This window comes from Podarcis melisellensis (assembly GCF_964234715.1).
Source record: "Podarcis melisellensis genome assembly, chromosome: 3".
In the NCBI taxonomy this organism is placed as follows: Eukaryota; Metazoa; Chordata; class Lepidosauria; order Squamata; family Lacertidae; genus Podarcis; species Podarcis melisellensis.
In genome coordinates this window covers 108,882,942-108,910,774 of record NC_138530.1, presented here as the reverse complement: position 1 = coordinate 108,910,774, position 27,833 = coordinate 108,882,942, and the positions used below count along the sequence as shown (strand labels likewise).

The window sequence follows — 27,833 nt, the reverse complement described above, 5'->3', positions numbered from 1 at the left end:
CCTCTCCCCAGTGCAGCAGTCTTCCCTCTCCCAAAATTGCAAATCCAAGACTCCATGCAAGGGCAGGGCAACTCAGACCCAGCAACTATGAGACTCAGGGCTAGCTACTGGGGCCCAATTTGAAGCAGTGGGGTGCAACTTGAATTATTTTTTTGTGGTGCCCTGGTTCACAGCCAAAGTCTGCAAAATCTTATAGATATAAAATCCATCTAGATTGCCATGGTGCAGGGCCCCTCTTAGGAGCAGCATGTGGGGCCCAATTTGGCCTAATTGCTCCAATTGCCTTAAGGTCAGCCCTGATGAGACTGTGCAGGGGTTGGACTGACAAGCCCTGCACCTTCTTGGTCGCTGGTGTCATCATTCAGAGTACAGACTCAAGGACTTGTGGAAATGAAGGGGGGCGCTTATTGGAAATGAGTTTTGTCACCTCTCCCCCCCCCCCGCCCCGCAAACCCCGAGACAATGAGCCCAGCCACCTTTTATTCACAGTCACATAAGCACTACACTACAGCATGGCCATAAACCTGTACATTCAACCGCTGAAATATACACCCAATATGTAGCAATGGAGATTTATGTTACTGCTTTATGAATGAACACTGTGTTTTATGAATGGACTCTGTATTTTGTGAATTACTTAAGAGCCACCAATAGGGAGCTCCAGAATCTGATAGCTAACCAATTGGGTACTACCAAACTGCACCCCCTATTGCTGAAAGCAGGTAACCAGCAGGGAATGCTTCAGCTCAGCCTTTGCACTGCTGACAGAACACCCCCTGATGTGCAGATAATTGAGAAAGCTCATAAATTGTATCCCTTCTGGCATCCTGGCCGACTCTATTATGCTGGTGTAAACCCTGCTGCACCAGAAGCCCAGAATAGCAGCAAATGAAATCCGCTCATACGTCAGCAACCAGTTCTTCCAAAGTCTTACTAAATTATAAAGCTCCAAAATACAAGCCAAAAGAGAGTAGGTCTGGGAAGAGCGAGGCATACAATGGGCACCACCAATGAAAAGGCCCTGCTCCGTGTAGCTCCTGCCCTGTCATTTGATAGGGTGCCCACTTGCCCTCCTTCTTGACATGGAATGCTCTCTATTGGAGTCTCCAGGTCCAGTACAAAGACCATAAGAAGGGAGAGCAGGGATCTTGAAGTTCCCAACAGCTGTTAAGCAAGCAAGCAAGCAAGCACATAGGTCACCTTTGTCACAGTCAGGACGCCTATGTCCTGGCCAGGCCTGCACCCAATCTTGTTTTTGTACAATCTTGTTTGCCCTCAGTAACCAAAATTATATTATCAACATATACAAGCAGAAAAGTTGTTTTCCTTCATTTGCAAGGAATCGTACAAAACAAAGTGGCCCTAATAAAGAAAAGTTCCAGGGTGGCGACAGAAAGTAAACTAAAAACGCTTTTACAGTTCATCAGAACTATCCAGCAATATCAAGTTATAGTAGAACTGGTGCTATTAACCTTCTAGTTGGTTAATTGCTTCGGCAACTTCCATGCACATGATGTGTGATGCTAATTATTTTCCCCAATAGTTAAATGATAACTAATCAGAGCAAGCTACAGTTGCAAATGGCAACAAAATATCTGTGAAAGTAAGAGGAGCACGTTTGGTCAAGTGTGTTGCAGGTAGAAATACTCTTTGTAATGAAGTGACAGCAATAGTTTACTTGCTCAAATTAACAAATAAGAAAGTTTTGAGAATTTAAATTCTAGATTAAAATTGATTACTTAATTGAGAAGGGGATTGTAACAAAAACACTGGGGCCTAATTTGAATAGTAGAGTGCCTGGTATCTGGTGGGCACTCATTAGGAGAGCTATGAGATCCAGGTGAGGGCCAATCCCAGCAGGTATATAACAGGAAGACCCAGCCTGCCCAGACCTGAAAAGGTTTACAAAGTTCAGTTATTGCAAAAGTTTTTCAGTGTTAATTTTATGCATTTTTTAAAATCACCATGGTATTTAACAATAATAACAGGGGATAAATTGTGAATTGCAGAATTTTAAATACCCGTCATCATCCTTGGTGTCATTCAGTTTTGTTTATAACACTCTTCCACTTTCTTCTTGTTGTGAGGGTGGCTCTGCTAGTAACCTGTAACCAAACACCACACTTGCGGCTTCCCTCCACTCCAACCCTCTGTTGTTTTCCCTCATTACCTATTTCAGTTTGTAAGCTCCTCTGGGGCAGAGACTTTTCTTTTTTTGGTAACCTACAAACCTCATGTGTGGGATTATTAAAGCTGGGTGGGTGGGTGGGTGGGGGAAAGTATTATAACTCACAAAATGGTTATGTCAGTATCCCATTCCCTGGCTCATATGATCCACTGCCGAAAACACACACAACAGATTTGCAAGTCTGGATTTGCAAGTCTTCAGAAAGAAATCAAAACTACCCCAGAAGGAGCACAATGTATCCCCCATCATTCAACCAGCTTGGAAATGAACCGCAGGGCAGGACCCCTAGCTAAGGCCAGCAGCTCTTTCCAGTGGCGTAGCATGGGTTGTCAGCACCCGGGGCAAGGCAAGTAATTTGCACCCCCTAATGCGTGGATTTGCGCCCCCTAACCCGTAGATTTGCGCCCCCAACCCTAACCCCCAGATGTTGCGCCCGGTGCAGCCGGGCCCCCCTGCACCCCCCACGCTACGCCACTGGCTCTTTCCTCCATTCAGGAGCCAATGGTCCATTCCAAAAAATGGTAATCTTTAAAGCATCCTTTGTTTGTTGTTTAGTTGTTTAGTCGTGTCCGACTCTTCATGACCAGAGCACACCAGGCACTCCTGCCTTCTACTGCCTCCCGCAGTTTGGTCAGACTCATCTTGGTAGCTTCAAGAACACTGTCGAACCATCTCATCCTCTGTCGTCCTCTTCTCCTTGTGCCCTCCATCTTTCCCAACATCAGGGTCTTTTCCAGGGAGTCTTCTCTTCTCATGAGGTGGCCAAAGTATTGGAGTCTCAGCTTCAGGATCTGTCCTTCCAGTGAGCACTCAGGGTTGATTTCCTTAAGAATGGAGAGGTTTGATCTTCTTGCAGTCCATGGGACTCTCAAGAGTCTCCTCCAACACCATAATTCAAAAGCATCAATTATTCGGCAATCAGCCTTCTTTATGGTCCAGCTCTCACTTCCATACATCACTACTGGGAAAACCATGGCTTTAACTATATGGACCTTTGTTGGCAAGGTGATGTTTCTGCTTTTTAAGATGTTGTCTAGGTTTGCCATCACCTTTCTCCCAAGGAGCAGGCGTCTTTTAATTTTGTGGCTGCTGTCACCATCTGCAGTGATCATGGAGCCCAAGAAAGTAAAATCTCTTACTGCCTCCATTTCTTCCCCTTCTATTTGCCAGGAGGTGATGGGACCAGTGGCCATGATCTTCGTTTTTTTGATGTTGAGCATCGGACCATATTTTGCACTCTCCTCTTTCACCCTCATTAAAAGGTTCTTTAATTCCTTCTCGCTTTCTGCCATCAAGGTTGTGTCATCTGCATATCTGAGGTTGTGGATATTTCTTCTGGCAATCTTAATTCCCTATGCCCTTTTAAAATGTGGTTTGAGGTTATTGGGTTGTTGTTTTTACTTTGGTTATCTATATTGTAGTTTTATATGTTGGTTTTATTCTGTGAACCGCCCTGAGACCTCCGGCTATAGGGCGGTATTCAATAAATTCAACAAAAAATAATAAAGCGGTGCGGAGAGGTTGCTCGCCCTTAGCTGAGGCAGCGCCGAGGGCCGGCAGATGGCGCTGCCCTCCTGCCTCCTTTCCCCGCAGGCTCCCTGAGCGCGGAGAAAAGTTGGGGGACGAGTCAGCCGGGAAAGGAAGGAGAGGGCGGCAGCAGCATTTGCATGAGCAGCGGGAAGAGCCAGTGTGTGGGGGGGAGTGTGTGTGTGTGTGTGTATGCGCGCGCGCCTCTCTCCGTCTCTCGCTCGCTATATAGGATGTGCCGCGGAATGGGTGGCTCGTTGCTGTAGTCGCGCGTGCGGCTCGCCCTGCCTTTGGCGAGCAGCGTTTTGCAGCGCCGCTGCTGCTGCTCACCTCCTCCTCACCACCGTCAAGGCAAGCGATCCCGGCAGGCTCTGGCTTTTCCCGGCTGCCATCTCCTCCGCCTGCCTGCCTGCCTGCCCTCTCTCTCTCCCATTTTTCTCCGCTGGGAAGCCTCGATGTGCTGCTGCCAATGGCCGGGGCACAGCCAGGGGTGCACGCTCTCCAACTGCAGCCGGTCCGCGTCTCGGCCAGCCTCAAGAAAGGCACCGTCTTCGTCAAGTGGGACGATGTAAGTTTGCGGAGCGCGCCGCCTCGGCCGCCCTTTGCCCGACCTTCCTTGCTCCCTCTCCCCGCTCACCTTGATGGATGGAGGGTGCCGGGATGGAAGGGGGAAACGCCACGCGTAATTGCGCAACGGCCAGAGCGCATCGGCCGGGGGGCTCGCCACATGTGCGGGATGGTGCCTCGCCGAGGGCGCGTGGTGCTCATCGGGCTCGGTGGCTGGGTCACACACAAACACGTGTCTGAGATGGGCTCTGCTGAGACGCAGAATCGGGGATCGGGTCAAATTTCAGCTGCTTCTGGGCACGCAGGGGTTTCCCAAGTGGCCCTAGCTCCGGAGCCGAGTATATGCTGGGGTAGCTCGGTCGGTAGAGCAGGAGACGCTTGCTCTCAGAGTCGTGGGTTCGAGCCCCATGTTGTGCATGCTTCTTGCACGCCCGCGGGTTGGAATAGAGGACCCACGCCGTCGCTTCCAACTCTACAAATCTATGTTTCTACCATTCAGTGCTTTGCATGCCGACGATTCCAGGTGTGAGCCAGTCCAGCTAAAGGTGCATAGGGCTGGGAAAAACTTACTCTTGAGAGATAGGCAAGGGAGGTGGGCATGAATGGAATTTGTACCAGTGGGCTTGACTGGGGACCTGGCAGTTCTCCCTATGTATTGTCCATTGCTGGTGCTTCTGGGAAAAAGCAGAAATCTCTATAAAGTGGAATGGTGGAGGCAGAGTTGGGATTAGGTTGTGCCATTTCTTTTTCCAAAAGGATGGCTGGCTGGCATGGAGATGAAGAAGCAAACATGCTGCCGCATGGGTTGCAAAGCATCCTGACAAATGCAGGGTCCTGCGAGTGGGTGGGATGGGCGAGCGAAGGTGCTGCCAGCCTTAAAGTTGGGAGAGAAGCAGGAAGGTGGAGCCGGTCTGATTTTTCTGTAGCGAAACATTGGAAGAGCATTGGTTCCCAACGAGTTACCCTTGGCAACAAGCAACTCAAATGCATTGATGTGGATTTAGACAAGCAGTTTGGTGCTTGTGTTGAGAAGAAACGGGCACAGCTTTTGTGGGTATGTGCATAGCCTAGTGTGCATACACACAGAGAGAGAGTTTTTGAAGGGAAAATAATAATAGGATTGTAGTGTCTGGTCCACCCCCCTGCCATGTTTCTAAGTGGAACTTGGAACTGGATTTTTTTAAAAGAAAGTTTGCTACTTGATCTTTTCCTTAAAAATTGATTTTTGCACTCTTTAGTGCCTTGTTTAGATGCAGAAACCTCTCCATAAACTAGTCTTCACTCACTTTCTCAGGTCGTCATAGTTTTTGCTGTCATATAACTACTTATTATGGGTGCATACAGTGACATTGGTAAACTGAGCGTTACAGATTTCCATAGGCAAAAGTAGGAAGACCTCCGTTGCCCAGAAAGCTTGCACTCTAAAACAGATAACTGAGGACATGGGAGGCATAGAGAGAAGGTGGTAATAGGTTTGACACTACAGTTCTACGTATTTAGAATCTAGTTTATTTTTGCTTCTTAATTATTGTTGCATTCCTCAATTTGCCTTTTAAGGTAAAGGTTATAAAGTGAAGTTGTTTTGTTATGGAGTATGGTGTTTTTGCACCTTACCTTCTAGCTTTGCTAGTGTTGAGGGTAGAAATTGGCGCATGTGGTGAGAGCATCACTGGCTCAAGTAACAAGCAGTTATTTACAAAGTGACACCTCTTCCCCCTTCTGGCGTGACCCTTGTTTTGATAGGCATAGGTACAAGCAAGAGTACACTGTGGTCTTGTTCTCACAGGTATTCCACCTGCACCTAGACTGTATCACGGCAGGTGGGGGCTCACATCACTGAGTGCTTGGCCATAAAAAAATAAAAACATGAAACCTGGAAAACTAATTTGCTAACATAATTGCTAACAAGACTTCTCTGTGCATCGCTTTATAGAGAAGCTGGCTTGGTTTATTCCTCGCTGTGCTCTCTCTTGAACTTGGATTCCCCCTGTGCTACAGCTTCAGAATTTGGATTTGTAAGTGGAGATCCTAAAGCAGAAAAAGAAAGAAAAGTTCTTTCCACTTCTACCTGAATTTAAGCTGGTTGCGTTGCTTAAGTTAATAGGCTATGGTATTTTTGTTTCTCATTTCCTATTACAGTGGACACTAGTTGGAGTAGGTTTTGCTGGACGCAGGAATAGCAAAAATATTCTTTCTCATATAGAAGGAAAGATGCTGTGAAGCTGAAGCTTGTTTTTTTAAATGAAGAGTGGCAGTTCCAATCGTCCTTTATTTCCATATCTCTGGTCTTGATGTCTACATATAGTCTAATGGAGCAGTCAGACACAGGCAGTGGTTAAACAGCTTAAGATAAAAAGTGTTTCCGTTGGGGCTTTAGCACTGATAAGCCCTTTCAACTGGGGAGGATACGGGACTTGTTTGTGACCCTAACGGGTATTTAAGTGTAGCAAACTGAATTGAGGGAGAGCTGGCATTTCAATAAGCCTTAAAAATTAAATGCTTAGATGCCCAAACATGCAACTGGCTGAGAACAGCTTATCAGAAACACTGCAAGTTCTGGATTCTGAGCAGAATTGCTGGTGACCTGTGAAACAGTGCATTTATAATCCACTTTATGGGTTCAGAAGACACAACTTTTCATGAGGAAGATGTTTAAGAGCAGTTCTCTTCCTCCTAGTGAGGAAGGAATGCATGTCAGTGCCCATCTAGCGTATAATTGGGTTGCGGTACAATTAACTCGGCTGCTATTGAAATGTTGCTTTAAAGGGGATAAGATTGTTGGTTTTAAGTTGCCCAGCAAGGTCTTGATGGATTTAATTACAAGAATTTCTCTTCTGGTCTGCAGCAGCCTCCTGATGTTGTTGGACTTCCAGCTCTCATCATCCCCAGCCAGCATGGTCAAGGATGATGGGAGTTGTCCTAAACATCTGGAAGGCAGCAGAGACAAAATGAGGTGCCAAGCATTTCTGAACACATGTTGGCTTTTCGGTGTATAGAGTCAGAGGAGCAAATGCAGCGCATTGGTTAAAAACTGGCAATATGGTGCAATGAAGGCATGTTTTGGTAGAAGTCAGGATCAAAGACATTTCTGCAGTTCCTTCACTAAGGAAAAACCAGTGCTCATGCATTGGATACCAAAGGGAGGCAAAGAACAGGATTACAAGGCAGGCACCTCTCATTAAATCAAACAATTGTAGAGTTGGAAGGAACCCCGCAGGTCATTTAGTCCAACTCCAAATAGTGAAGGTGCCCTTGGTTATACCAACTGATTTGAAGAATGGCTGCAGTTCAGTGTTAGAGCATCTGCCTTGTCCATTCCCTGACACCGCAAGGGGGGAATATCTGAAAACTTGGGAAGCTGTTGCCAGTCAGCTTAGCGATATTGGGCTAGACAGACCAGTGGTCACTGACCTCCTTTTCTATATGTGCAATGATGTCCTAAGTAATCTGTGTCACTAATAGCAGCTGCGACAAACTGCGGGAGCACTTGCGGGTAAAGTTAGACCAGCGTCTTCTGTGGCCGTGTTTTCAAAATGCTTGCAGGCAGCTGTTCCATCAGTGCTGGCTTCAGATATGTCAGGCAGGTCACAGACGACGTGTTCTTTGAAAAGAGGGTTTAAAAGACCATGCCTGAAATCACCTCCTCTCGTTCTGTCTATGCTCTTGGCATCAACATCAAGCGGTGTAAAAGCTGTGTGTTTATGTCAAGTCCTGGAAGTGTTGCTATGCTTCGAACAGCAATGAACAAACTCTGACCTCTCTGAAAGTTCAAGAGCTTTGTATAGAACTGGTCCTGGGAACTAGAACCACAGTTAGCCCTAAGGTCACAAATAAATAATACCAACCAGTGTATGCAGCATGTCTCTCGTTCTAATCTTAAGGCCAACTAGATGTGACAGTTCTGTGATCAGATCTGATGTCTGTTCCTAAAGAGGCTATGGGGGACAGGTGGGGACAGTTTAATTCCTTTCTCTCTCTCCTCCACTCCCATTCAATATCCTGTAGCTACTATGAACTGTGGAAACAGTGGAAACAAATCTTGTCCTATTTTTGCCCTATGTGGCTGAGGGTGCTTTCACACAGCAGGTTGCTGTGAACTCGGTGATGCTGGTTTTTTTTTTGGGGGGGGGGTTCTTTATTGTCTTTCTCATCAAAATGCTGTCCCATTTCCCCCTCCCTCCCTTTAATCTGGATTTACTGTTTCTGAGTTTTTATTTGAACTTTTCCATGGAATCTGGATCAAATGGGAAAATAATACAAGGTGGCATTGGGATGCAGGTGACAACACGCAAAACTTGCACGCACCACCAGTCACTAAGTCCACAATACAGAGGTACCTCGGGTTAAGTACTTAATTCGTTCCGGAGGTCCGTTCTTAACCTGAAACTGTTCTTAACCTGAAGCACCACTTTAGCTAATGGGGCCTCCCGCTGCTGCCGCACTGCTGGAGCATGATTTCTGTTCTCATCCTGAAGCAAAGTTCTTAACCTGAAGCACTATTTCTGGGTTAGCGAAGTCTGTAACCTGAAGCGTATGTAACCTGAGGTACCACTGTAAACTCTTTCTTGGAAGTGCTCTAATAGCAACACCTAATAGCAGTGGCGTAGTGTGGGGGGTGCAGGGGGGCCGGCCGCACCGGGCGCAACATCTGGGGGGTAGGGTTAGGGGGCGCAAATCCACGGGTTAGGGGGCGCAAATTACTTGCCTTGCCCCGGGTGCTGACAACCCACGCTACGCCACTGCCTAATAGAGTGGTTTGTATGCATAGTTTAAATCCCACTATTCTGCAACTTCAACCCAAATAAAATACATTGGAAGATTCAATTGCAGATCTCTCTGGCTTTCCTAATCTGGCCCTTAGTACCAAGAGACAACATATTGGTGTTGTGTTTGCAGCGTTTGAAATTAGCCAGGTGCCAGGTGCATTTTGCACCTGGCTGTTGGCCACTTGCGACCAATAATAATAATTTAATAATTATTGGGCGGCCCAAGTAAAGATGTCCGAGTGCCATCCTGGCACCTGACATCTCCACAACCTGGGGGTGCATTCCTGGAATTCATTGGATCTTGACTGTTTTCACACACTAGCAACACATCCTGTAGAATTCTATCTTGTTATATTTTATCTGCATAATCAGAATGAATTTCAGGAGCCAAAATGCTTTCTCTGTACACCCTGAGCAGGAGCAGTCACCATTAAGAAAAATAGACCAGTATATATGCGGACAGTCCCTGGATCCAGTAATTCCCTTCCCCCTTAACTACTTTAACTACTACTCAGCTGCCGCTTAAGTCCTCCCCCCCTTTAGTTCTTAACCTAGCTCAAGGTTGTCATCTGAACTAGCCAGATGTTTAACCGAGCATCTATTACATTCAGTCCATCATTTGAAAAATAAGACTAGAGCTGCCTTAAAGGTAAAGGACCACTGGATAGTCCAGTCAAAAGCGACTATAAGATTGCAGCGCTCACCACGCTTTCAGGCCGAGGGAGCTGGCGTTTGTCCACAGACAGCTTTCCAGGTCATGTGGCCAGCATGACTAAACCGCTTCTGGCACAACGGAACACCGTGACGGAAACCAGAGTGCATGGAAACACTGTTTACCTTCCCGCTGGAGCGGTACCTATTTATCTACTTGCAGTGGTGTGCTTTCGAACTGCTAGGTTGGCAGAAGCTGGGACAGAGCTCACCCTGTCATGGGGATTCGAACTGCCGACCTTCTGATCGGCAAGCCCAAGTGGCTCAAATGGCAACTAGACATTCCCTTTTGGCAACTGCAACCTTGGTTTAAGGAGCCATTTGGCGCCTAGCTTATGTATCTGAGTCTATAACACTCAAGAGTGCATATCCTGTGATGTGGAAAATCTTTTGGGAGCTATATCAAACTGGGCCCACTGGATCTGTTGTAATCCAGATGTGAGACATGTCTGGATTCTAATGTCCATTCAGTCCAAAGTTGTATTAAAGTCCAATGCAGATAAAACACTGCATAGGATCCTTCATGCCAATCTCTGCCACCCCCAGTGTATGCCTGCCCCTCTTTCCCCACCCCTCTACATCTGGCTGTTGATCCAGCCTTCAGATTTCAAGTTGATGAACAGCAGAAGCAGGTACACCAAAGCAGGATGGAAAGTATCCTTGCCATGCCACTGCAGCTTAAGTGCTTCCAAAGCAGAATAGGAATGTGTGAGGGATAATCCCATCTGATTAATGGGCAGGTTCTGGGAAAGTTGTGAGCTCAGCTGGCAAAAAATGTAACCTTTAACTACTCCCGAGCCGCCCAGGTAAGATGCAAAACTGAAATGAGACAACATTTTGGGATGTAATCCCTTTATAGCACCTTTGGAGAACCTTTGCTATTGGGAAAGGCTAAATGCCCTTATATGAGGCTGTCTTTGGAAGGTTTAGTTCAGGGATAGGCGGCCGGATGCGGCCCAATTGCCTTCTCATTCCGGCCTGTGAATGGTCCAGGAATCAGCGTGTTTTTACATGAGTAGAATGTGTGCTTTTATTTAAAATGCATCTCTGGGTTATTTGTGGGGCATAGGAATTCATTCATATCTTTTTCCAAAATATAGTCCGGCCCACCACATGATCTGAGGGATGGTGGACCGGCCCATGGCTGAAAAAGGTTGCCGACCCCTGCTTTTGTTAGCGCAGGATGCAGCAATAACTCTTTTTTTTTTAAAAAAGGGGGGGAAGCTACTTTAAAGTTTATTCTTAATAGTGCAAGCACAAATCCCAGCTGAATAAATATAAATTGACTAATTGCTGTGCTTGAATAAGCCACTGCTAATGCACTCAGAGCCCTCATCGCCCTACCGAGTGATAAGCCGTGTTTGCAGCACAATTTTATGCATTGTTTAGTAACACTGTTTACTTAGAAACAATTCCCACAAAGTTCACTGGAGTGAGTGGGATAGTACTGTAGCCTTGCTGATGCCTCCTTGGGGCCTGATCCCACCCAAAGGGCAAAAAGGATTTTGCACATGGCTGATCTTGGTAGATCCTGAGAGTGAGGGGGAGGGAGTGGGTCCTATGATCAATTTCAACTGTGCCTGTTATAGAATCCTCTGCACCTAGTTGCAGTGGCATAGCGTGGGGGGTGCAGGGGGGGCCGGCCGCACCGAGCGCAACATCTGGGGGGTAGGGTTAGGGGGTGCAAATCCACAGGTTAGGGGGCGCAAATTACTTGCCTTGCCCCGGGTGCTGACAACCCACGCTACGCCACTGCCTAGTTGGCTGTAGGAAAGCCATAGCTCAGTTGTAGCATGCATGTTTTTTTCCAATCTTATCTTGTTTCTACCCTGCATTTACAGTGCAGCCCCCTTGTATGCCAAAGGTCCAAGGCTCAGTTCAAAAGGCTTTGCAAACAGCAGGTCTGGACAAATCCTCTACCTGAGATTTTAGAGAGCTGACGCTGGTCACTGCTCACCGGCTTTCCATACCTTGGTACCCTCCTTAGCTTTTTCTTCTCCTAAAGATAATAATAATAATGATAATTTATAATAATAATTTATTATTTATACCCCGCACATCTGGCTGAGTTTCCCCAGCCACTCTGGGCGGCTCCCAATCGAGTGTTAAAAACAATTACAGATAGGTAGCCGTGTTGGTCTGCCATAGTCAAAACAAAAAAAAAAATCCTTCCAGTAGCACCTGGAAGATGTATCTGAAGAAGTGTGCATGCACACGAAAGCTCATACCAAGAACTAACTTAGTTGGTCTTTAAGGTGCTACTGGAAGGAATTTTTTTTGTTAAAAACAAGACAGCATTAAATATTAAAAACTTCCCTAAACAGGGCTGCCTTCAGATGTCTTTTAAAAATAGGATAGCTGCTTATTTCCTTGACATCTGATGGGAGGGTATTCCACAAGGTGGGCGCCACTACCGAGAAGGCCCTCTGTCTGGTTCCCTGTAACCTCACTTCTCACAATGAGGGAATCGCCAGAAGGCCCTCGGCGCTGGATCTCAGTGTCCAGGCTGAACAATGGGGGTGGAGACGCTCCTTCAGGTATACAGGACTGAGGCTGTTTAGGGCTTTAAAGGTCAGCACCAACACTTTGAATTGTGCTCAGAAATGTACTGGGAGCCAATGCTGATCTCTCAGGACAGGTGTTATATGGTCCCGGCGACCACTCCCAGTCATCAGTCTAGCTGCCGCATTCTGGATTAATAGCAGTTTCCGGGTCACCTTCAAAGGTCGCCCCATGTAGAGCTCAATGCAGTAGTCTTCCTTCTCCCTAGATGGGCTACCTTCCCTGGTTGACGAGCCCCACTTGCCCCTTAATTTTCTTAAAATAGCTCCCCCTTCCTTTAGATGATAACATGTGTTAGTTCACTTCAATACAGTACTGGGGAGCCCAGGTAACCACTGCCTTGCACAATCGACCACAAGACATGGAGCACACACACCATTTGAATGGCAATGTTAATCAACTTGGGGGGGGGGACTCCCTAAAATATTTTATGGGTTGGCGAAGGGACCTCAGCCCTTAGGAGCTGGCTCATATGCTTACTTTTGCAATGTGGTAAGCTGGCCCTAATGTTTTCGGGGGACCTCCTGCTAATTCTGCAGTGAGGCCCTAGACTTCTGTTGCAAAGTTGTGCCCTGATGGGGTTTAGCTTCCCCTTAAAGCAATGACAAACCTAGACAACATCTTAAAAAGCAGAGACATCACCTTGCCAACAAAGGTCTGTATAGTTAAAGCCATGGTTTTCCCAGTAGTGATGTATGGAAGTGAGAGCTGGACCATAAAGGAGGCTGATCGCTAAAGAATTGATGCTTTTGAATTATGGTGCTGGAGGAGACTCTTGAGAGTCCCATGGATTGCAAGAAGAACAAACCTCTCCATTCTGAAGGAAATCAGCCCTGAGTGCTCACTGGAAGGACAGATCCTGAAGCTGAGAATCCAATACTTTGGCCACCTCATGAGAAGAGAAGACTCCCTGGAAAAGACCCTGATGTTGGGAAAGATGGAGGGCACAAGGAGAAGGGGACGACAGAGGACGAGATGGTTGGATAGTGTTCTCGAAGCTACCAGCATGAGTTTGACCAAACTGCGGGAGGCAGTGGAAGACAGGAGTGCCTGGCATGCTCCGGTCCACGGGGTCATGAAGAGTCAGACACGACTAAATGACTAAACAACAGCAACAACTTAAAGCTACCCCTGTACTTTCCTCCACAGCCAGAGTTGCTTTCGCTCTCTTCCCGTCTCCGTGTAGAGCTGTGTCCCACCAGGGAAAAGAGCTGAAGTGGCAGTGCATAGGAGCTGGTTGTATGTAGCTAGCTGCTCGCTCCATCTGTTAACAAGAGGCACAGTCTCCCACATATTATTACAGCACTGTTCTGGTGGAGAGAAGGCGACACGAGAAGCCATTATGCGACATGAGAAATGTTCCTTCAGATTTCCTGAAAATGGCATGAAAAGGCGATGTTGCTCAGAGTGCAGCTTGCCTGTTCGGAATTAAATACCGCCATGAATAGCGGTGCTGTGCAGAAAGAACATGTGTTACATTTTCAGTTTCATGGGATCTGAATATCTCGACTATGCCTTGCTTTTCTTATGAACCTATACAGCTGCTATATGCTGAGCTGGACCACTGATTCATCTCTAACCCAATGTATTGTCCACTCTCATTAGCAGAAGCAGCAGCTTGCTAAAGTTTTGGGCAAAGGTCCTTCTCAGCACCTGCTCCCTAAAATTCTGCATTTGAGAATAATAATAATAATAATAATAATAATAATAATAATAATAATAATAATAATTTATTTATATTCCGCCCTCCCCAGCCAGAACCAGGCTCAGGGTGGCTAACATCAAAATATATAATACATTAAGACATAAAAATCAGCAATCGACTGAAATACAGCTTAAAATCGGATTAAAATCAAAATAAGATCAGATGGCTACCCGGAAATTATAACTACAGTGGTACCTCGGCTTCAGGTTACGGATGCTTCAGGTTACAGACCCTGCTAACCCAGAAATAGTACCTCGTGAACTTTGCTTCAGGATGAGAACAGAAATTGTGCGGTGGTGGCGCAGCGGCAGCGGGAGGCCCCATTAGCTAAAGTGGTACCTCAGGTCAAGAATGGACCTCCAGAATGAATTAAGTTCTTAACCTGAGGTACCACTGATATAACTATAGGGGTTGGAAACCTTAAGTCCTCACCAGACTCAGCTATTTGTATCAGCCAGTGAGAAGAGTTAGAGAGGCCACTTATATGCAGGGTCTTGTAAAAGAAGAAGGGTCAGACAGGGCCCTGACCAAAGACCTGGCGGAACAGCTCCGTCTTGCAGGCCCAAGAAGCCAAGGGTCTGAACCTGAGATACTCAGCATGTGCCTGACTGCTGAGCCATGGTCCCTTCAGATTAATCAGAGCATTGATCCATCCAGCCCAATTCTGCTCTCACTGTCAGTGTTGCTCTGGGTAGCCCTACTACCCCTTCCATTGAAGATGCCAGGTCATTGCCTTTTCAGTGGTTAAAATCTTAAACACTCCTTAGATATCTAAGGGTACAAGGTAATTTGATTAGGTGTGTGATTGCCAGATTATTACCACTAGGATAGTAAGAGGTGAAACTGAACCATATAATTGGTTTATCAATTTAATTTTCTAAAACAATAACTGAACTTAAAAAAAAACTAGGTTTGATATGTCCAATATAAATAAGAAATCTGCAAATCCAGTGACATCAAGTTCTGTTATCAATCCTAGCAGAAGAAACTCAACTGTTGATTCAGATTTAAATATGGATATCAAATAATTACTTTTGGGATTGAAAAGAGACATCTTAGAAATGAAGAAAGAGATGAATGAAAATGCTAGGACTACGGACCAAAAACTGGATAGGATGGGAGTGAAAATGGATGAAAATGCAAAGATGGTGACAGAGTTAACAGGAAAAATGAATGAGTTAGTTGTAAAAAATATGGAGATGTCAAAAACCGAACCTGGGACCTTTTGCCTGTAAATTGCCCTGAGGTCAGAGGTAGGGAACTGGCCGATGGCACCATAGGCTTGCATGGATCTCTTCTTGGCAGGGCCCAGTTACACTACCATTCATGGACTGTCCCTGGATAAAGTGACTTTTCTTCCTTAAGTTCTCAAAGTTCTTAGCTTAGCTTAAGGTTGTCATCTCAACTGGCCCCATGTTTAACTGATAATCACAATCAATCGATCGTTTGGAAAATAAGACTTGAGAACCATCTTGCCCCCAAATGGCAACTAGACATCCCATTTCCTTAAACTGTAAACTTGGTTTAAGGAGCCATTTGGCACCTAGGTATGTCTTAAGTTTCTAACACTGATGTCTAGTAAGGTTTCCATGGAGGTAAAATCGAGAAGTAAATGCTACCATTGGTGCTGTGAAATTAGCATGTAGTGCAAATCTTGTAGGACAAAGTGTATTTCATCCCAGATACATCTTTTTCTTAAGTGCCCTTCTGAAGGAGTATGCTGGGCAGAATGTAAAAAACAAAACAAAACCTTGGATAGAAAGAAGTTACTGTTGGGCTGTTCCATGCATTGTTCTTTGGTTGGAGGCCCAGACCCGGCAAAAAAAGTCAAAGTTAATTGGGAAGTTGAACAGTAATAGAAGGTTTGCACCCAGTACTTCAGAAGAGGATTTTGCAGAAGTTTGAGGCAGAGGCAAGAGGGGAATGTTTTAAACTTTAACTTCAAGGATTCCTGGTTTGGGCCAGCTGAACACATTCTGATCCCTCACCCCAACCGTATAAAATGGGCCCATCCTGCTCTTTTGTTGTCATTTAAAGTTCTGACGTAGCCCTTGCTTCTTTAAAATTTTGATTGACACAAACTCGAATGCTGCATGAACTGATCAAGCACGGTCTTCTGTGCAAGCGACTGTGACTTTGTGCTGGTCAGAAAACTAGCAGACGTGCCAATAGTATTGATGCCAGTGCCCGCCTCAGAATCTGTGCTCAGAGCCAGAGCTTAAAGCTTGAAAAAGTGAAGTCAGAATGGATAAAAGTGCCTCTTGCCAGGTGTGGAGTGCATTTCAGTTGCTACTGAGCCACTACAGTAGGGAGTCACCTCGTTACATCAGGGTTAAGGGAAAGATGAAACATTTTCATCTCCTTTTAAAAGATGCTAGTGTGGCAGAAAAGGGTTTCTATACTCCTCAAATGCCTGACAGCCTTAAATAAACCTGCCTCTACTCAAAACACCTACAATAAGCTCGGCAATGCAGTGCATTTAAAGGGAAGAAAGGGAAGCTTGTTTTCAGTTGCAATGTAAACTATATTAGATCTATGATAGTTTTGCATCATCTCTTTTACCAGCAGAGCTCCTATTATTAGCATCCTATGGCGCTGTGGGTTAAACCACAGAGCCTAGGACTTGCCGATCAGAAGGTCAGCGGTTCGAATCCCCGCGACGGAGTGAGCTCCCGTTGCTTGGTCTCTGGCTCCTGCCAACCTAGCAGTCGAAAGCACGTCAAAGTGCAAGTAGGTACTGCTCCGGCGGGAAGGTAAACGGCGTTTCTGTGCGCTGCTCTGGTTTGCCAGAAGCAGCTTAGTCATGCTGGCCACATGACCTGGAAGCTGTATGCCGGCTCCCTCGGCCAGTAAAGCGAGATGAGGTCCGCAACCCCAGAGTCGGCCACGACTGGACCTAATGGTCAGGGGTCTCTTTACCTTATATGACAGACATAGGCAAACTCGGCCCTCGAGATGTTTTGGGACTACAACTCCCATCATTCCTGACCACTGGTCCTGTTAGCTAGGGATGATGGGAGTTGTAGTCCCAAAACATCTGGAGGGCCGAGTTTGCCTATGCCTGCTATATGAGAACAGCAAACTCATTCTCCAAGTCTGACTCCTGATTCAGCCTAAACATGTGTATGGATGGTTCCGTAGGCAGACTCTGAGAAACCCCAAGGTTTACAGAAATACAAAAAAAATTGTTAGGAGAGAAACTCTAATGAGGGACTGTCCCCCCCCCCAGTCTGTTCACCACTTCAGACTGAGCACGCTCAAAAACCGCAGAATGCTGAGTGTTTTTGTTATTTTAACCAGTGGATTGGAAATGGAGTGGGAGATCCTAGAAGAGAGGGTTTGACTGGTTAGAACTCTGAGCAGGAGCAGCCTGTGCTGCAACATTTTGCTGCAGGCTCCTTTTGTTTTGTTTGTTTAATACACACCTTGTGAGCATTTGTTTTAGTCATATTTTCAAAGGGCAGCTGTCTGCCTGCAGCTGCTGCAGCAGCAGATCATTGCAAAATCCTGGTGGTCAATAGGACAAGCTGCCTTGAGAGTTCTTTTCTTGATGAGGAAGAGTAAAGTAGATTTGGACAGGGCAAATGAAAATAAATAAAAATAAATTGGTGTACGTAGACTCACGCAGTTCACTAGCCATCTTGCAGATTGATGCAGGGCGAGAGAGTGACCACAGAGCCACTCCTGGAAACCAGGTCAGAGATGCCACAAGGAATGCAGAAGGTTAGGGCGAATGACTCCTGGTGGCATAAGCAAGCAAGTTGAACCACTGGTAGAAAGCAAATGCAGCAGATTAAATGTAGGTCAATAGATAATTTGATCTGAGGAAAATTCCTTCCCTATACAGCTTTTAAAAAGCTGTGGCTTTACATAATGATTTGGATAGACCAAAGCTTTACTCACCTGGAGTTGAGAGGGTATTGAATGTCCTCAATGTTCCAGGCTTGGAAATGGAAAATATCAGGGGGGTGTTGTTAATGAAATACCCCCCCCCCACTCCCCAAGCACATTTAGTTGTGGCACTTACAAGTCCTGACAGCTGATTTCAATGTTTTCAACATGGAAGCTGTACCCATACTTCGCACAATTTCACAATTTCTATTATAGTTTCCATATTCATGTTTTTTAAAAAAATAACAATAAGCATATGAATAGGATTGCTAATAATGTTCATAGTAGTACATAGTGTATCATACATATATATTCACACACTTCTATATGTATCTATGTACACAGCTTCTTACAATTCAGTCTACTCTTCAGGTACAAAAGGTTTGTTAACTGAGGTTGAGAATTTCTGACAATTTAATATTTTTCCAGCATCAAAATACTTCTAGAAGACTCATTCATTTTATATCTCCACCAGGGATTCAAAGCATATTGCATTATTTCATTCTGTATCTTTGGGCTCCTTTGGGATATGAATTCAATAAACAACTGCTTTATATATTAAAAAGAGTTTCCCACTTTGCTTTCCTTCCCTCTCTTCCCTAATCATGTCAATGCAATGTTGAGGATGCCCTCTGTTAGCTTTCTCACCCTTACATCTCAAGAGTGGTGTGTTAAGTGAGACTTTAACAGATGAGGCCACTGATTCTTAACCTTAAAAAAGACTTGGTTTTGAGCTGAGCTGGTGTCAGTTGTCAATATGGACATGGGCTGTTTTCCCAGTACGTGCCTCTCTCATTAACAGTCATCTGGTAGAAGCTAGCATGTGGTTCTGGGCGGTGCCCTTGAACTTGAGTTCCAATGGGAGATTTTCCAGTAGGGAAGTAGATTCTTTACAAAAAGTACTGTGCACGTGTGGCACTGTTCCTCATTAGATCAGGGCAGCCATAACAAGGGCAGAGGGCCCAGCAAATTTGTGGCTTAAAGTGGGGGCTACTCTGTGCTGGTGGATCTGCTTAGGTGGACCCAGGTCTTATCCTGTAGCCACTTCTATTTCTCCTGTATTACTGAAAATGACAGCATAGGCCCAACAAGTGACAAAAGTCCTCACAACAATGTTTTCAACATTGTGATATATCAGCAGCTAAATACCGCAATATTCTCATCTATAACGATGTCTGGAATGTATCTCAGTTGCTTCTTCCTCCGCACCTTAGGGAAAGAAGCAGCAGCCAAGATACATCGTCCAGCCCCTTCTGTTGTTGTTGTTTAGTCGCGTCCGACTCTTCGTGACCCCATGGACCAGAACACGCCAGGCACTCCTGTCTTCCACTGCTTCCCGCAGTTTGGTCAAACTCATGCTGGGAGCTTCGAGAACACTGTCCAACCATCTCGTCCTCTGTCATCCCCTTCTCCTTGTGCCCTCCATCTTTCCCAACATCAGGGTCTTTTCCAGGGAGCCTTCTCTTCTCATGAGGTGGCCAAAGTATTGGAGCCTCAGCTTCACGATCTGTCCTTCCAGTGAGCATTCAGGGCTGATTTCCTTCAGAATGGATAGGTTTGATCTTCTTGAAGTCCATTGGACTCTCAAGAGTCTCCTCCAGCACCATAATTCAAAAGCATCAATTCTTCGGCGATCAGCCTTCTTTATGGTCCAGCTCTCACTTCCATACATCACTACTGGGAAAGCCCCAATAGCTTTCCAGCTCAGTTGGGCTGGGCAGCAGTGGAGCATATCCCCGTGCTGCCCAGAAAAGGGATGCTGAGGGTGCCCTCTTGCACGCCACAGTCCAGGGTAGGAGAGGGGCAGGGAAGCTCTTGCCCACTCTTCTCCTTCCCTCCCCCCCCCCAGGTCAGGCCTGACCTGGGAGCAGAACTGTGCTAGGCTAGATGCAGCGCGGAGCCAGGATCCGATGAAGGAGCCTGCTACGGGAACGCCTGTTTGACCTCCTTTCAAAATTGTGCCCAGGGCCATGGCACCCCCCATGCTACGCCTCTGAGGCTGGGCAATGTAACTCCATAGAGGCTTCTCAGACTTTGTGTGCTGGTCCTGGGGCAGTAACCATGCGGCGTGGTCCGTGTCTGGTCTGAGGCTGAAGCAGGGTCCAAGCCAGGGAGTCAGGCGTGGTCAGGAACTCTGGCAGAAAGCAGGACAGGGTGCCGGCAGGAACAATGTTGCTCCCGCAACCTGGGACAGGGCGGGCTGGCCTTTATCTCCTCTGAGGCATAGGGCGGCCCCAATCCTCTGGTGACTCACCTCTCCTGGCCTGGAGGCGAGCACTCCTCCTGCGGGAACTTAGTTCCCTCCGCCTCTCTGCCCTGAGCCTCTGCAGCTCAGGAGAGGCTGGAGTGTTTCTGGACCCAGAGGCAACCTCACCTTCCCCTGACAGGGTTGAGAGAGGAGCACCTGCAGGCAATGGGTCCTTGATCACCTCAGGAGCCAGAGCAGACTCAGCTGGTGTCTGCTCCTGAGGATCCAGCACAGGTAAGGGCCCTTCAGGTCCAAGCCCCTGCCCCGGTTCAGCCAGCCCTGAAGGCGGGGACTCCTGCGCAGGCTGGGATTCCTCAGGTTCAGCCTCTGAATCCGATTCCCAGGCCACCACACTTTGCCTGCCTGCACCTTTGCCGTTTGCAGGCAATCTGCGCTGGGAATACATCGCAGATCTGCAGCCACCACAATGTATTCCCAGCTCAAAATGTCTTAAACTGGTATTGCGATCTGAACGCTATACCAGTTTCAGACAATTTACCAGTATATCGCCCAGCTCTAGCGGGTGTGTTTGTGTCCAGAGCCTTACGTAATTGGTTAGCCTGCTACTCTTGAGAAAAACCCAAAGTTCTTTCGGAAGTACACTAGGTGACTTTTAAGGATGTTTGAAGTCCCACTGGGAGTTCTCTTAAACAACCATCTTATTACAATTTGGATTTGCTAAGTGGCATTGGCTTCTCAAGTGGAAACTGCCCAATGAGGGATAAAATGCAGCATGAGTAAATGATATCTCCCAAGCTAGTCGGGCATCAGCGCGGGAGATGAGAATTTGTAGGTCAAATGCTTGCCCCAGGTGGTGTTGGATGGGTTTGAGTGTGTTTTGATTATATCTGTCAAAAAGGCATATCACTTAAAATTCAATCTTTCCCTAGGTAAGCAGTTGCTTTCTGCAAATATGTAAATCATCTCTGTGGCACACCTGTCCTTTGGGACTGGGGGCTTTAGGGAATAGAGACATTGACTCTTCTTGCCGTCTCTTTTCACTGTACTTTGGGCGCACAGGTTTTGAATTGCTGCTTCCTCAATGCTCTTTAATCTCCAGACGTATGTATTTCAAGGGTCAGTTGTAATTTTGGTTAGGTGACAGCAGGAATTTGAGAAGCATTTGTCTTGGTGTGCTTTGTAATGGACTTTTTAATGAAACTGTACCTGGTGAAATGAGAGCTGAACTCTTATCTAAATGCAGCCATAAGAGGTGTGCTTGAAACCACCACCACCTTGCTAATGAGGAAAGGTTGGCGTCTGGAAAGAAGTCATCTTCTGATGCTGGAGTTAAAATGTTGGACTTGGATCTGGAAGAACAAGGTTCAAATCCCCATTTAGTCATGAAGCTCAGGTCTTCTCAGGTCCTGTAGGCACCTGGTTGGCTATTGTGAGAACAGGAACCTGGACCTGATCCAGCAGTGCTCTTCTTATATGCTTAAAGTCGCTGGGTGATCTTGAGTCAGTTACCGTCTCTCAGCTTAACCTACCTCACAGGGGTGTTGTGGGGATAAAATAGAGGAGAACCATGTACAGTGGTACCTCAGGTTAAGTACTTAATTCGTTCCGGAGGACTGTACTTAACCTGAAACTGTTCTTAACCTGAAGCACCACTTTAGCCAATGGGGCCTCCTGCTGCCGCCACGCTGCCAGAGCCTGATTTCTGTTCTTATCCTGAAGGAAAGTTCTTAACCTGAAGCACTATTTCTGGCTTAGTGGAGTGTGTAACCTGAAGCGTATGTAACCTGAAGCGTATGTCACCCAAGGTACCCCTGTATGCCACCTCAAGCTTCTTGGACAAAAGATGGAACAGAAGTGTAATAAATGGGATCTGTGGCCAATACAAACATTCCAGTGTGACTTTGTGCATTTTTTCTAGGAAGTGAGAAGCTGACTACGCTCTCCCACCTGTGATTGCATTGCACCCGCTTTAAATTTATTTACTTGCTGTATTTTTGGCCATGCCCCATCACCAAAAGGGTTCACAAGATGGCTCACAGCATTATAAAATAATAATAAAATAATCTGTAATCACAAAATAGAGCAAAAAGCAGCAAAAGTCAAATAGAGATCGCATGCTTGTGGTCTTTAGCATTCCTGGAAATGTTTTTGGAATTGGAGGAAGAACACTGAAGGCTGCAGCGACTTGCCTCTAAATATGTGTGTGTTTTGCAACGCTTTGGTAGATGCATGAAGATAGCACAAATTATAGTGGCTGTAAATTCAGGAACGAAGATCGATGAGGTGGATTTGTGCCAGGAAGTACTTGCCTCTTCACCACCCCCTTCCAATAAGCTGCTTTCATGTTTAAAATATAACAAACGAAGAGCTGAAAAATTTGACTGTGGTTGAAATAAGACCGAGATTCCCCCCTAAACGCCTTCAGTAATAAGTCCCGTCAGTTCCTTAGTGCACTTTAATAGAGAGCGCAAAATTTAATACTGTAGCAACAATATCTACTGCGCCAACAACGAATCCAACAGTGCAGATGTAAGTTAATGGGCGTTAAGGATTGTATATTAGTTCCGTTTTAGAGGTGACTGGGTCATTGGGATCCTCAAGTACCTGAGGATGAACAGCATAGGTTCAGCCAAAAGGCATTTAGGCTGAAGCTGTTGAGTTGATTTGAAAAGTTGAATACAGTGGTACCTTGCTTCTCAAACACCCTGGAACTCAAACAACTTGGAACCCAAATGCTGCAAACCTGGAATTAAGTGTTCCGGTTTGCGAACTTTTTTTGGAAGCTAAATGTGCTCCGTTTTGAGTGTTATGCTTCTGATTTGAGTGCCACACTTCCGTTTTGAGAGTTACACTGACGATTTGAGTGTTACACTTCTGTTTTGAGTGTTACACTTCTGTTTTGAGTGCCATACTTCTGTTTTGAGTGTTACACTGAGGTCTGTCTGTTTTTGCTATTTATTTTGCATTTTTGTTTGCGGCTTTTTGTTTGGTTTTTGTGACTGCGTGGAACCCAGTTCAGCTACTGAGATTGATTGATTGTGTGAGTGCAGTTTATTGTTTATTGACTGCAGTGACATTGTTTATTGCTTTCATTCTATGGATCAATGGTCTTGTTAGATAGTACGTAAAATTTTAGCGGTTCTTTTTAAAAGTCTGGAACAGATTAATCCATTTTGCATTACTTTCTATGGGAAAGCCCATCTTGGTTTTGGAACGCTTTGGCTTTGGAACGGACTTCCGGAATGGATTAAATTTGAGAACCAAGGTACCACTGTAGATGATTCTGGAAGGTAACTTCCTGTTGCTTAAGGGTTGGAATTCTCACATTTCCATATTCATGTGGCGCTTGCATTGTAAAAGTGTGATTGCATGTACAGTAGTACCTTCGGTTACATACGCTTCAGGTTACATACGCTCCAGGTTACAGACTCTGCTAACCCAGAAATAGTACCTCAGGTTAAGAACTTTGCTTCAGGATGAGAACAGAAATCGTGCTCCAGCGGCGCGGCAGCAGCAGGAGACCCCATTAGCTAAAGTGGTGCTTCAGGTTAAGAGGAGTTTCAGGTTAAGAATGGACCTCCGGAACGAATTAAGTACTTAACCCAAAGTACCACTGTATATAACCATACATGCTTAGAACTATCCTAATATACTGTTGTTGTTGTGTAGTCATTTAGTCGTGTCCGACTCTTCGTGACCACATGGATCAGAGCACGCCAGGCACTCCTGTCTTCCACTGCCTCCCGCAGTTTGGTCAGACTCATGTAGGTAGCTTCGAGAACACTGTCCAGCCATCTCGTCCTCTGTCGTCCCCTTCTTCTTGTGCCCTCCATCTTTCCCAACCTCAGGGTCTTTTCCAGGGAGTCTTCTCTTCTCATGAGGTGGCCAAAGTATTGGAGCCTCAGCTTCACGATCTGTCCTTCCAGTGAGCACTCAGGGCTGATTTCCTTAAGAATGGATACGTTATATACCAGTATACTAGAATTTATAGGGTAACGTGTCTGCCAGTTTCCAACAAGCAGTGCTGTGGCCAAGATTCCCCGGAGGAAGCGTCTGGGTGGTACTGCTTTAGACGGCAAGTGGGAGTGAGTCTGACATGATGGAATGCTTCTCCATGCAAAAGAAACTTCCTTTGGCTGAACTAGCACATCAGGGGAGAATGCCCTTTCTTCCTCATGTGCTAGATCTTAAAGGAGAGGAGAGTTTCTTTTCCACTAGGGGCATTTCTTACATGCTGCGAAGTGGTGCAGTTCACCTGGAACTATGCCACTTTTAGTGAGAACCGGGCATTTTTTCTCATATTAAGCAGACCAGGGTGTTCACGATGGAAAATTCATGCCTTGTAGCCTCTCACACAATACCTTTTCAACTGCAGTTGGCCAAACACATTTTTAAAGTTAAAACTTCCTGCTAATAGTCGACCTCCTGGGACGCCGAAGCACCACATTATGGTAACATATTGTTGTTGTGTTAACACCTTGTTCCATTGATTAGCACATGAGAACATCCCTGTGGACATGTTACAACTCCCAGTGCTCACCCAGGAGGCCAATTCAATTAGTTCTGTAAGTGGAATTTGTGCAAATACTTAATAATGGGATTGCTACTTGCAATAATGTCTCCCCACTCCCTCACACCTATTGGATAGCGAAAACTCGCTGCTCTGAGGGTAGAGCCATAGGGTTGGTTTTCCTCTCCGTCTTAATCAAGTTCCATCAAGTGTCTTGATGATCTTGCTTAAAGCCAAACTTGCATTCTGCTAACTTGTGTTCTGTATGTACAGGGACGCGGGTGGCGCTGTAGTCTAAACCACTCAGCCTCTTGGGCTTGCCAATCGGAAGGTCGGCGGTTCGAATCCCCATGACGGAGTGAGCTCCCATGGCTCTGTCCCAGCTCCTGCCAACCTAGCAGTTCAAAAGCATGCTTACAAGTATAAACGAATTGGCCTAGAAGTCAGTGTGCTCAGAGGGTGGCTGTCCGTGCCCAATGTATTCTGGTAATACGTGCAGGACGTCGAGCTTCTCAGCTTGGTAATTCCTTTTTAATAGAACTGTGAGGTTGAGGACATTTGCAGGGGAGAACGGAGGGTTTGTCCAACTCTTCCCCACCCGCTGTCTCCGACAAATGAGGCCATATTAAAATGCTTCCCCCACTCCACCCAAAAAAATATAGGGCTCTGAAATAAGTAAGCCATGCTGAGGAGAAAACAGCAATTTCAGGGGACGACGGGGAGATGTGGACCAACCTCTCATCTGCCAAGCTGCCTCTAGAAGAGCCACACCTGTGTGTGTTTTAATCAGGGCTTGTTTTGGGCAAAACTTGCCGGAACTCAGTTCCGGCTCCTCTCAGGTGGGCGCCATTGCCGTTATAAGCGAACAAGGGAGGTGTTCATGGTGAATTCGGGCACCTCTTTATCTAGAAAAGAAACCAGCACTGGTTTTAATCAAGCAAATGTGCTTCTCAAGATAATGGATACTAACAGTTGGGTAGAAGGGGTAGGAATATGAGGGGGCTAAGGCCAGCGGAGCTTCCAGACCCTTTGCTTTAAAAGAAAAAAAGGGGGGGGGGAGTCAAATCAGGTATTCCTGATGAAAGCTAGAACACAAAATATGTGCCTAGCTTTTTCTGTTGGTGGCTTCCCATTTGTGAAATGCTGTAGTGACTTGTCACTTGAGAGCCATCCTGACATGTCTTTAGGCTCTAGGCAAAAACATTCCTCTTTATCTAGGCCTCAGCTGTTAAATAATCTATGGCCTGTTAAAGGTGTGTGTGAGGTGGGGGCTGTTATAATGATTTTTTATAATAATAATAATAATAATAATAATAATAATAATAATAATTACTACTACTACTACTATATTACTAGGCTTTGCTTTATGATTTTACGATTATGCTCTGTAAAATATGTTTTTAACGTTAGGCACTGCCCTGAGAGCTTTCGATATTATTATTATTTATTGAATTTTTATACCTCCCTAGACCCGGAGGTCTCAGGGCGGCTCACAGAACAAAATAAAGAGTGGTGTATAAATCAAATTGAAGAATAATAACAACACTACTGCTTTGGGGCTCAGTAGGCCACACCATTGCTAAGGGCAGTAAGTCACTGTTGCTAAGCAACCACAAGAAGGAATGTTGACACCTGAGACTGGGGACGAGGCCCCTCTCAGAGCAGCAACCAGAAGCAGAAGAAACTGGCCAGAGGAAGTATACTGGGGTACGTTAGTTGAAGCACCTTCCTGCTACAGTTTCACACCATGACAGAAATGTTTGCAAAAGGTGAAATACGTTTTGTTAACTAAATAACTAACAAAGCTGAGACCAGAAGAAGAAATCTAGGACAACTTGGATGTCAAGGAAATAATTTAATAATTTAGCTGCAACGTTAGGGATGATTCATGCATCACCTCTCCAACCCGGATTAGTGCATCGTGAAAAGTGTTTTGCATGTGGAGGAGGGGATGCAGGGAACTTTAAGCCTCGAGGAAAGTCCTTGCATTTGTTGCAACATGTTCTGCTTGGAAAAAACAGACGCCAGCAGTGCTTGGGAGGAGCCCGTTGTCCAAAACCGCAGAGTGAGAGGCGCTGGGAAACTGCACATGTCATGCATGCCAATTCCCCGTTGCTTCGCTTGTCAGGTTGTACTTGGAGTGCTTACATGAAGCAGACCATGTACAAACAGCACACTGCGGGACCTGGCAAACCCAATTGCCATCTGCCTTCATCCTCTGTCTTTTGCAATATAAATGGTTCAGGCTGCAGCTTCTTAGAAACCGGAGGCTTGAAAATAGATACTTAGGCAAACACGTTCATGCAGATTATCCAGTCATTAGTGTGAGAGAGCTGGGGAAACCCCTTCTTTCGGCATACCTCTTGTTCCTCCCTCCCCCTCCATAATTAGTAATAATAAACCCCAACCATCACCCTTAGCTGGCCTGGCTGTCTCACTGAAAAAGGAGGTAGTGGCCCAGGAGTGGCCCAAGATATTGGACTGCCTGAGATGTCCCACCGCCTTTCAGTCCATACACAGAAGCAAACCTGATTGGCAGTTAAATCTGCCACTTGAACACTAGCAATGGGACACCAAGATCCTGTCCAGTTGTGGCAGGCTTACTTAGGGTTAGGTTAGGGATACAGAGCAGTCTACCTGGCACACACAGCTCTGTCCTTTAGCACCTTAGTGCTGCTTGCTGCCCCTCAGGAAGTGTGCCAGTGTGGTGCAGCTGTTTGTTTGTTTGTTTATTAAATTTATATACAGTCATACCTCAGGTTACAGACACTTCAGGTTGTGTGTTTTTGGGTTACGGACTTGCCAAAACCCAGAAGTACCGGAACGGGTTACTTCCGGGTTTCGGCGCTCGCGCATGTGCAAAAACACCAAATCACAACCTGTGCGTGTGCAGACAAGTTGCGGGCGCTGCATGTTGTGAATGTGCCTCCCACACGGATCATGTTCGCAACCTGAGCGTCCACTGTACCACCCTTCATCTGAGGACCACAGGACGGCTTACAATATATAAGCACAAAAATACATAGCATAGTAACAAACAGAAACAATTCCCCTCCATATATGGTTTAAAAGGCCACCAGTGGTTTAATGGGCCTTAGCTCTGTGAGTAGAGGCATGTTTTTGCCTGGTGGCTAAAGAGATGTAACCTCACTTAAAGATAAGGTGCCAGGCAAGACTCCCTGGGGAGAGCAGGGGTG

At 46.0% G+C, this 27,833-nt stretch overlaps 1 protein-coding gene across 2 annotated transcripts in view; it reads left to right on the top strand.

Annotated features, from left to right (window-relative positions):
- The first annotated feature begins 3,839 nt into the window (after nucleotides 1–3,839).
- The window catches only part of PLCB1 (phospholipase C beta 1), a 455,075-nt gene continuing 431,081 nt past the window's right edge, over nucleotides 3,840–27,833 (top strand). The window contains exon 1 of one of the 2 annotated variants that reach the window (XM_081906043.1): nucleotides 3,840–4,283. In XM_081906043.1, coding sequence (XP_081762169.1) covers nucleotides 4,185–4,283 — 99 coding nt within the window. In that variant the 5' untranslated portion in view covers nucleotides 3,840–4,184. The remainder of the gene's footprint in view (nucleotides 4,284–27,833) is intronic. The other variant, XM_081906044.1, reaches the window with a different exon arrangement.